At 46.1% G+C, this 10,983-nt stretch overlaps 1 protein-coding gene across 3 annotated transcripts; it reads left to right on the top strand.

Moving 5' to 3' along the window:
• The first annotated feature begins 75 nt into the window (after positions 1-75).
• On the top strand, positions 76-8,954 carry CG8611 (uncharacterized protein). Of its 3 annotated transcripts, NM_001298443.1 has the most exons (6): positions 76-238; positions 298-2,285; positions 2,346-2,773; positions 6,377-6,676; positions 7,062-7,251; positions 7,579-8,426. In NM_001298443.1, exons 1-4 carry the CDS (start codon positions 179-181, stop codon positions 6,385-6,387), a joined length of 2,487 nt encoding a protein of 828 aa, NP_001285372.1. In that variant the 5' UTR covers positions 76-178; the 3' UTR covers positions 6,388-6,676; positions 7,062-7,251; positions 7,579-8,426. The 3 variants fall into 3 exon arrangements, with proteins under 3 accessions (NP_001285372.1, NP_788922.1, NP_573214.1); NM_176749.2 differs by lacking the exon at positions 6,377-6,676 and having other exon boundaries at positions 7,579-8,954; NM_132986.5 differs by lacking the exon at positions 6,377-6,676 and having other exon boundaries at positions 301-2,285.
• The last annotated feature ends 2,029 nt before the right edge of the window (positions 8,955-10,983 follow it).

Below are 10,983 nucleotides of genomic sequence, written 5' to 3'. Positions count from 1 at the left end.
CATCTGGCAGCGCTATGTGCTTTTCTATGGGTAGCACTGGCGCGCTAACAGATGTAACCATACCTTTTCGCTGTGAGTGGCAAACGAAGAAGAAGAGCCACGCACGTTTTATTCAATTCGTTATTATTTACAAAAGTTTCGCGATTCTTCTTTGGTTGCGAGCATCAATTGTGCCAAAATGGTGGAAAATATATCACTGAATGTTACTGTAAAGTCGTCGGCTCGGAAAAATCAACAGGTTAGTGGCTATGTCTATGTTATTCAAGTGGTGTTTATATATTGTATATTTGATTTCAGCAGTCGCCCGCGCTTTCGGTTAAAAAACGTGCACAGAAATCCCAGGATTTCGACTTTCAATTCAATGTGGACAAGCCCAAAGTCAAGGCAATCGTTGTGCGAAGAAGGGCGCCTCCTTCGAAAGTTGAACCTACAAATTCATCAGTTCCCAATACCACGAAATCGCCGACGCCTTCAGTTTCCTCCAGCAAATCCGCAATTTCCACTCTTTCAGCATCCCCCAAAGCAAATGCATCCAACGATGATCTTATGTTCAATGTTAGCCCAACGAAACCACCTGTTAAGAGCGTTTTAGGCGACGATTTCATGCTAAATGTGACCACAAAGCCGGTGGTTGCCCAGAAAGCCAAGCCAAAAATCACACGAGCCGAAAGATTGGGCAAGAAACAGAGGCAGGGCAAGCCACTGACGAAGCTCAGCGAAGAGCAGATCACGCGGGCGCTGAAGAGCAACAAAAAGCCAAAAAATCCAAATCAATTACCCACGCCCGGTGACCTTTTCCGCGCTCAACTGGAGGAGGAGAGGCGGCAAAAGCGTCGTGAAGAGGGAGGAGGGGATCAGGAAGCCAGCGCCGATGAGGAGGATGCGAAGAACAACTCAGGAGGGGGATCTCCGAGGGTAAAACCGAGTTCAGCCGTTAAGGAGTCCAAAAAGTCATCAGATATTGAGGATTCCGGCGAATCCGGCGAAGAATCTGCAACATCCGATGAGGAACCAGATGAATCCAGTGCACAATCTCCTGGACAAGAAAAGGAACCCAAACAAACCGCGAAGAAACCACCGAAAGCCGAGGAAACCTCGTCCACAAACCGTTTTCGCACCAAGAAGATCGGCCTCTTCGACCAAAGCGACGTGGAGGCACTCAAGCAACTGGGCCAAAGAGCGGTGAAGCCCGTCAAGGAGACCATCTTTACAGGCTCTAAAATATCCACGTTGGGACTGCATCCTCATGCTGTAAAGAACTTGGAGGATCTGCTTAGCATTCGAGAGCTAACTAGCGTGCAGCAGAAGACCATTCCCGAAGTTCTCCAGGGCAAGGATGTGCTCGTACGTTCGCAGACGGGCTCGGGAAAGACCCTGGCATATGCTCTACCCTTGGTGGAACTGTTGCAGAAACAGCAGCCACGGATACAGCGAAAGGATGGCGTGCTGGCCCTGGTGATTGTACCCACCAGGGAGCTGGTGATGCAGACATACGAACTCATCCAGAAGCTGGTCAAGCCGTACACATGGATAGTGCCCGGTTCTTTGCTGGGTGGCGAGAGCAGGAAAAGCGAAAAGGCCAGGCTAAGAAAGGGCATCAACATACTGATAGGCACACCTGGTCGTCTGGTGGATCACCTGCTGCACACGGCCTCCTTCAAGCTGACCAAACTGCAGTTCCTCATACTGGACGAAGCAGATCGCCTGCTGGAGCTGGGCTACGAACGCGATGTCAAGCAGTTGGTGGAGGCCATTGACAAGCAGCGTGCGGAGTGCGAGGACAAGGAGCTTCCCCAGCTGCAAAGGATGCTGCTGAGTGCCACTTTGACTTCGCAGGTCCAACAGCTGGCCGGTTTGACCCTCAAGAATCCCCTGTACATAGACAACAGCGACGAGGCGGCGAGTGCGGCGCTGAAGAGCAAGGATGGCTACCAAAAGGAGACCATAGAAGCCTTGCTAGAGGTGGACGACGGACTGGGCGAGTACCAGGAGGATGTGACGGGTGTGCTGAGTATTCCCGAGAACCTGCAGCTCAGCTATGTGGTGGTGCCGCCAAAACTACGTCTGGTGGCACTGTCTTCGCTGCTGGCCAAGGAAGTGGACGCCAGTCCCAAGCAGTTCAAGGCGATTGTGTTCATGAGCACCACGGAGATGGTGAACTTCCATCACGACATGCTCAACGAGGCGTTGACCAGGCGAGTTCTCGACGAGGAGGACGAGCAGGAGAAAGGTGATTCGGATGACGACGGCGACATACCTTTACTGCAGGGTCTGCGCTTCTTCAAGTGAGTTGCTTTGATGTTTTGTAATGAATTGCACCTCCTAAGTGCTTGTTTCTTCCACAGACTACATGGCTCCATGACGCAGACGGAACGGCAGGGCGTTTTTCGTGGCTTCCGCGATTGCGCCAGCTGCGTCCTGCTGGCCACCGATGTGGTGGGTCGTGGCATCGATGTTCCCGACATAAAACTGGTGGTGCAGTACACGCCGCCGCAAACCACCGCCGATTTTGTTCACCGCGTGGGTCGAACGGCTCGAGCGGGCCGAAAGGGCAGAGCCGTGCTCTTCCTGACGCCCAGCGAGGCCCAGTTCGTGCGGCATCTGGAGAAGAAGCGCATCCGCATCCAGCAGGGCGACATGTACGCCTACCTGCAGACCCTGCTGCCCAAGGACGATGAGGCCAGGACGGTGCAGGAGGCGGCCTCCAATCTGCAGCACAAGTTCCAGACGCTGCTCGAGGATGATCGCGAACTACACGACAAGTCCTGCAAAGGTAGGTTCCTCTATTACGGCTGCACTCCTGCTATAATACGTCTTTCACTTGAATTGCTTTTGAAAGCTGTGCATTTCTAATGTATCTGAGTATAGAATGTTTATCTTTTGAGTCGCTTTAACTGATTTTCCCTTCGTTAATGCTGACTGCAATCAATACCAATTAATCGTACCATTACCACAAGCAGGCTGTCGGATTTTTCGTATTCAGAATATACGGAGAACCCCTACGTATCCTGTGGCATTGGACGAGTTCCCATGGCACTTACTTTTCCAATTGCCCCAACTCCGATATCCCTGGACAAACTAGCAATTTAATCCTTTCACCAAAGAACATTAACTTTGTAATTACGATTTTTTACAACACTCGGGTGGCTGAATACAAAAAAGGCACCAAGACAAACACACAAACTCTCGGCTATTTTTCCAATTATAAGTTGGAAGCCCGGGCCACGCCCCCGCTCTTTTGACCGCCCCCAGACGGGCGCAGTTATCATCCACGGGGCAGCGCGCGTTAAAAACACAAAAATTATTTCATATTTGAAGTTAATTTCGATTGCGTGTCAAATGATTCCCCCACTTCCGCTCCGCTCCGTTCTGTTCTGTTCGCTCCTTCGACGACCTCCAACCACCCAACCACCCCGCCCAACACCACCCCCTCTCGACCACCAACCCCCTGGCTGGCCACCACCTTCGTCCGTCATCGCGGCAAGTGACCACCAGCGACTTCTTTCATCGCCCGATCCTTTTTTCTGCCTTCATTTATTTCCCATTTTATTTTATTTGCTTTTCAAAACGCGAGTAGGGGAGCTACCCATTAAAAAGTAGTGAAAAGGGTATATTATATCAAGGGATGTTTTACCCAATCTAATAAGAGTACAATCAAAAACTAAGCTACTGCTTTCACAAATATTTCTTAGATAACAAACTATTTCATTTATTAATCACTGAGAATAGGAGTCCAAGTAGTGACGAATCGCACCAGGAGGGATGTGTCTTTGCACACCTATTTATACGAAATGAAAATCTGCTGTAGTTGTTCGATCATAGCGTGAAAACTATAAGCAGTATGGGACTTAAGACTTATGAAGTTCAAGAGGATAAGCGGTGAATGTAAAAATTTTAAAAATTCAAACTGATGGGGCTGTTTTGTAGAAATGTTGTAACTTTACGTTTACACAGTGCACTGTTCCTAATAATATTTTCACTAGGTATATCCACGTCTGCCAGCTATGCATTTGTCTACCATTCTGCTGAAAATGTAATTGCAGCGTTGAAAAGGCTGGAAAAAAGTTAATTAGATGTTACCAAGGCGCGTTTGAAGGGTTGAGTTGAATCCAGACGATATTTTCCCCATTTTCCTGCGATTGAAACATAAAGGACTCATAAAAGCGAGCGGCAGGCGAGTGGAAACGATTCTAATCGAAAAGAGGCACCCAAAATGAATCATAAATGGGGAAAAGGAACCAAAAAAACCAGGCAATGCGAATGGGGAAGATCCTTTGATGGCTGAGATGGCGACTGCGACTCGAAACAGGAAACGGAAACTGAGCGAAATATCGCAAAACAATGGCAAAACAGCAAGATAAATAAAGGATGAAGGATATATAAATACATTCATACACAGATACATTCATATAGGCGAGAGCGAGAGTCGGTCAAAATGGCAACGCAAATTGCACTTAAGCGCCGAGTCAAGCGTCAAGACAGGAAGCCACTTGGCAAAACTTAAGAGCGGAGCAGCCAAAATGCCCGAAAGAGACGACACTAGGCGGGGCGAAAGAGACAGGGCGATACATCCGGATTCGAAGTGGGCAGGGGAAAGGGTCCTGCTGGAGGATGCAGTTTTCTACTGCTGCTGCTCTGCTGCGTCCAATCAAAAAGCCATTAAAAAGTATTACGCTTGAACAAAACTGTACAAAGCAGCAGATAAAAGGCAGCCAGAGAGGGACGGCAAATGTGGGTGGGTGGTGTACGAAAGAGACGGGCGATGGAGGGACAAACGAGCTGGGAAAGAGAGGGAAGAACATCTGCGACTTGCATTGCATCGGTAATTGAAACAATTTTCAACTTGGAATTCACTTTTTGTCTTCAGACTTCAGGCTTTTTAAAGTTACAGTAGTTCGTGCTACAGTGCGTTTCGCAGATGTAAGACAATGGTAAATGGTAGAGAACAGGGAATGTAAAATGTTCTCCAAAGAAAGAAGATTATATATTCTTCTGACTATACTTAAGTTCTTGCGGATTCTATAATTGAAGACTATTTATTGAGGTCTTCAATCAATGAAAGTAATAATGCGTTTTTAAACCACCTAAAATGTATTGTATATTTCAAAATAACCACATTTCCCGATATATCTCTCTCTCGAAAAACATCTGTTTTTCAAACGCAGGATAATCCGCTGACATGCACGCTGATCCTCATAGTTCCCCTTTGACTTACAATCATTTTTTTGGCGTATTCTATGGCATATTTTCACTGCCTTGGTCCATTGGCCCATTGTTTGCCATTATACCGCTAAATGGAAAGAGTTCTGTTAATGCCTTTCGAAACTAAGCCCCTGATGACCCATAAGTCCCACGCTTTAGGGCGACACCCCCGATTAGTGGGTATCGAGTGAGGAAATCCCATCTAGAACCCTTCGTCTGGGGGTTGCGAAATGGCAATGGTAATAGAATGGCAATGGGTGGACTGAAAAACAATCACAACAATTTGCCACGCCTACACAAACCGCATGGACACGCGCTGAAGAAACCACCACAAAATCCGGAGGAGGAACACCCACACCCACACCCACAGCCAGAGAAGACCAAAAACCACCGAGACAATGGCATAAAAAGCCATTTTGTGTGGCTTCTGCGGTGGATTCCGCACTCTCTCCTCCACCACGAAACTTCTTTCCACGAAATGACATTTATTTTATTCGCCACTTCCGGCTGGCAGACGTCTCTAAACATCCGCTGCCGTCATACTTTTTGTTTGCCTAATGTCTGCCACTTGGCCGTAATCGCATTTGCGGCAATTAAGCCAGAACCAGAAAGCCCAGGGCTTGACTTCGAGACTTTGGTCCTTTGGTGCTTTGGTCCCCAAAAAAGGACACTCGCCACTATGAACTGAACTGAACTGAAAACCGGGATGCAGAGAGCACTGCTGCGAGTTAATTGCCGGGGCAGGAACGTCTTTGCATCCATCTCTGCTGGGCTTGCCACTCCTCATCCCTGTCCTCCATCAGTGCTTCCTGTTTTTCTGGGATCTGGAGTTCGTTCCGGAATCATCCTGCCGTCGTCCTGTGGCTGGAGGATTCGGTGTGTGTGGCCGGGATGTGCGGCTCTTCGGTAGTCAATTACGAACTCCTGGGAACGGAAGGGCGACTAGTTTATTAAAGCTAATTTAGCGGCGTACAGTGTGATGAATAATGCAAACATAGTTGGTTATAAGAAAACATAACAGTAATTTAAAACATGATTTTCAAGTGAGAAGGGACAACACCTTTTGTTTAGGTTGTTATTTGCAATAGATAGAAGATGGATTAGCAATTCGTTTTTATGATTTTTTACCATACGTATTATTCATATTATAATTTTTCTTTATATATATATGAAGACAAAACTTGAGTCACTTTCTGCTGACACTCATTGCTCTACCCGAATCCTTTACGTATCCTTGGAAAGGACTCAACTCTCCCCGCAACTCGCACTCGCATCTGTCTGGTTTCGTTTCGTTATGTTTGGAAAGTGTTGTTCTTTGGGCATTTGCATTGCATTTCTCATTTCACTTCGCATCGCATCACATCGGATCGGATCGGATCGCATTTACATATCCCACTCCGCCGGATGGCGAGATGCTTATCGGGGTAACAATTGCGGTCCTGAGTGGCTGCTCCGCTCAACTGCTGCTCCGTTGGTAATTTGATATCATTGTTGTATAATTTGGAATTGCCTGGCATAAGTGCTGCGTAATTAGCAAGGACATGCCCACAACAGCGAACCACAAGCGTGTACACTTTGTTCCCGCGCCACATACATACATACTCGTATGTGTGGCTTGGTAACTCCGGTGAGCACAATGCCCGGGTCTATTGTGGTTGTGGATGCGATGTGAAATCCTTTGCTGACACTGCTCATTTGTCATTTTAACAAATTTATTTTGTAATGAATGCGGCTCACTCAGAACATGCACACACACACACACACGCATCGCTCAGCACTTAAGCCAAGACATCAATTAATTCTAAAGGCATTAACATTAACATCTCCGCCCTCTTCCTTCTGCTCTTTCCCGCCCGCAGCCTTTGTGTCCTGGATGAAGTTCTACTCGACGTTTCCCAAGGAGCTGAAGCCCATCTTCAACGTGCGCATCGCCCACATGGGCCACTTCGCCAAGAGCTTTGCGCTCAAGGAGGCGCCCTCAAAGTTCGCCGCCAAGCACGCCGCCCCCAAGGCGGCCCCGCCCACCAACCGACTGACCTACACGGAGAGGTATGTATAATGGATATAGATTCTCAGACTATTCATAAATTTAAAGATCAGTGGCAAACGTTTATGGATGCGGATCTATTTACAATCGAATAGTTGTATAAGAATGTATAACAAGCAGATTGAGCTAAGGTCGCATGAAGATCAATAATCTAATTGTCTTTGAAGATAATTATTCTCAAATCTTAAGAGATACTAATATATGCACTAACGGGTTAAAAATGTGTAAATGTAGCAAATTTAGAATAGAATACTTTGAATATAACAAATGTTCTATACCGTACATACATATATAGTAATGGTTTAAATTTGTTTAAAATAATTTTGCAGAGATCCCGAGAAGATCCAGGCCCAGAAGCGGGCCAAGCGGCGATTCACGACGACGGTCAGCGGGGAGGTGCGACAGCTGCAGCAGCGGGACGTAGGAGCGCAGAAGCCAGGAGCCCCACCACCCAAGGGTGGTTTCATTGGCGGCGGAGTGGGACGCAGCAGCTTCATGAAGAGCCTGGGCAAATCGAGGGCGCTGAATATGTCCGAGTTCGACAGCGGACTGCCACCGGAGGGAGCCGCCAAGCGACGCAAGCAGGCGTAGGAAAAGCAAAAGGACGTCGAGCACTTGGAGGACTCGCTGGACTTGGAGGGGAAGGTGGACGAGCAGGCGGAGGAGGGGCAGTGCGGTCCGGATGGAGTTCTGAGCACTTTGCGGCACTTTATGCGCGCCATTTTGCCTGTCCGCTGTGCCTGCTCAAGCATTTAATCGAAAAGAAAATTGCTCCATATATATTATATATATGTATAGTCGAGTAAAAATCTAAGAAATCCCAAGGAGATGCGCTCATAAAAGTTTCATTTTTCTCAACTTTTAAGCCCGGACGTCCTGCGGGAAAAGTTGTGGCCGCCTGCCAGCATATTTTAAGCTTCCTTTCCATTTTTTTCCCACATTTACTTTTTTTTTTTACTTTTTGTTTTTTGATTACTCGCCGTAATATGTTCGTTCATTTTTTGTGTGGAAAATATTAGAAATCCATTTTCCGCTCACTGCAGATTCATTCAGTTTTGAAAATGTCACCAACGACGGCGGGGGGTCAGAGGTCGGCACGTGTTGGCTTTTTATGCAACTGAAGCGCATAATTCGTTGGACAAGGCATAAATAAATATCGGATACATATAAACACTGTACAAACGCTTTTCTCTCCATTTCCCGGCCAGGACACGTGGCCAAAACGCGGCTGCGGGGGCGTACGTATTATGGCCCTTAATCGCCGCCCCTCGGCGGCAATCAAAGGACCCTAATTAGACGCTCAGCGATTGATTTTTAATTAGGCCACTGGCCCACGCCCCCCGTCTACATGTCACTCAAAGTCAAAGTCAATCAAGCATGAACCGCTCGACCGCAGTCGATTCCTAATTACGTGCGAGTGTCAACATATGAAATAATATTTTGGTATAAATGCGTCCATTAAAGGGGGTTTCCCTTTCTTTTGGGAGCTACTCATAGATGGGGAAAGTTGATTTGGTGCCCACTTGAGCCGCGCACTTGTGGTCATGCTTTTCCGGAATTGTGAGTATGGTAATAGGAAATTTATTTTTAGGCGTATAAGATTTATATTCAAGATTGTTAAGCTGATGTTCTGGCTCAAAATTACCTTTGGAAATATAACAGTTTTGCCAAAAGTCTTCTTAAAAATTTGCTTGATAAATGTGTTAAAAAGAGATATAACACAATTACAAATTAAGTTGTACTAACAATTAAGCATAGTTGTGAAGAAATCGAAAATATAGAATTTCTGCAAAAGTCTTTTTTCTGAATTATTCTGAAAACATATGGCTGCAATTTGAAGACATTTTTAATAATCGACATGAGTTGCTTTTAAAACCATTAAGTTAATATAATTAGGCGGGAATTACTTCGCTCTGATCACCAAATGCGATTGGCGTCCACTTAACGCTAACCAATCGCGTAACGAAACCAATACTTTGGAGAACCAAACCGACAACTAGCACGAATAATTGTCACTTAGCAGGGGGCAATTCTCCTACCCTTATTCACCATCCCCGAATGTCCATGGAAAAGCCCCCATTTTCAGCTCCACCCCGTTGTCAACGCCAAGGGCCACATTAGGGCTTTCCTTTTTAGCCGAACGGACAAAAAAAAAAAAATGCTGACAGCTGTTTTGGGTCGTACTTGCTGACGGAAAACTCCTCCCACCCGTGTACTTTTTATTTCAATAAAAGCGAGCTGGAAATGTGGAAAAGCGGGAGAGGAGAGCGCAAGAAAAACATGCAACATTTGCACCTGACCAACCAACAATGGGCATTGTTAGTGCGCCACTACAACTTTATTACCGCCCCCCAGTGGACGCAAGCCATTCGATCGAGTGGAGGATTTTAATTTACCCTAATGCGTCTATAATTCGAGCCATTAGTGCAATCACATTAGCAATTTTCCACGGCCAGCCCTTTTTGGCCGGACGAGAGGGTGGCAAACAGCCACTTTCCATTTCGCCGTCGCAGAGATCCTGGCAGCAGGATTTGATCCAATTAGATCGGTCCTAATCACACATGCGAACACAGGGCTTAAATCAATCGAAGGCTGAATCGAAGGGGATTACCAACAGATGTTTGCCGTTGGCCAATTTGCGGGTTAAAATGTTGAGGGCTTAATTCATTTGCTACTAAATGCAATCAGCTATAGTGTATTTTTAGTATTAAGAAAACTTAGTCCATTTGAAATACTTGTGGCATGTTGTGGCAAGAGAAATAAAAATGTATGAATTTCTAATTTTATATTTATTATTAACATATATTACTATATGAGAAGCTCCTTCATCTGCAATACACTCCTGCTTCTGTTGTACGCATTCATACTCATTTTTACCCATCGTCGCCCCGCGTTAAAAACCAATTAATTTCGACGCTCAACTGGGGCGATATTTTGTGGGTACTGAAAGATCATCTGTCATCGGTGGGATCTCGCCGGGATCTACGGGATGTGACCTTCCATCGATGCAACTGTGCACTGTGGCGGTCAGAAAAGAGTCCCTAATTGTTTGCATTTGTGTTGCAATTTAGCTGAAATCGCGCCTCTTGGCCAAATTGTCTTTAAATTGGCAGTTGGCGCTGTGCGCCATAAATCCAAACGGCACCGATCTTCATCTTTTTCTGGCTCTTTAGCCCCCTCTTCCTTCGATTCGAGAAGTATTGTTACCGTGTAACAATTTGTAAAGGGGGTATACATTGTTCCTGCTAACTGACAGAAGTACATTCCATATAAATATTTTGGGCGAAGTAAAGTTATTAACGTAAATGTAATCCATCATGGATATCAAGTGCAATGGAATAATATTAATAATTATAAAAGTTTTTTTTGAATAATAAATGAAATAATAATAATTAATATAATATACCTGTTTGCTAGGTACTTCTCATTCTTTAGTTCACCTTTCCAGCCAGTTTCGATTTCATTTTGGCCAGCCATCGGAAGTACCGCTTGTCGAGTTTGCCCAGCCGCCGGCCGATCAGCCAGAACATATAGCATCCTATAGCATTCGGCCAGCCGCATCCCGAGAGTCACCCGTGGGGCATCGTTGGCGGTCAGCGGACCTCTGATATATGTATACCCAAAGTCCGAGTCCCAGTCAGTATTCAGTTTTCAGTATTCAGACTCAGCTGCGGTCGCAAATTATCAACAAATTAGAGTTTTCGTCGAAGGAGCCGGCCAAGTCATTTGGTTTG

The sequence above is a fragment of the Drosophila melanogaster genome, chromosome X (assembly GCF_000001215.4).
Source record: "Drosophila melanogaster chromosome X".
Classification (NCBI taxonomy): Eukaryota; Metazoa; Arthropoda; class Insecta; order Diptera; family Drosophilidae; genus Drosophila; species Drosophila melanogaster.
The sequence above is the reverse complement of the archived record's forward strand: the minus strand, read 5'-3'. Positions and strand labels throughout refer to the sequence as shown.

Coding starts and splice junctions, on each gene's coding strand:
- CG8611 (NM_176749.2), top strand. CDS start 179: ATGGTGGAAAATATATCACTGAATGTTACTGTAAAGTCGTCGGCTCGG. Junction 2,286..2,345: donor CAGGGTCTGCGCTTCTTCAA/GTGAGTTGCTTT, acceptor TTTCTTCCACAG/ACTACATGGCTCCATGACGC. Junction 2,774..7,061: donor ACACGACAAGTCCTGCAAAG/GTAGGTTCCTCT, acceptor TCCCGCCCGCAG/CCTTTGTGTCCTGGATGAAG.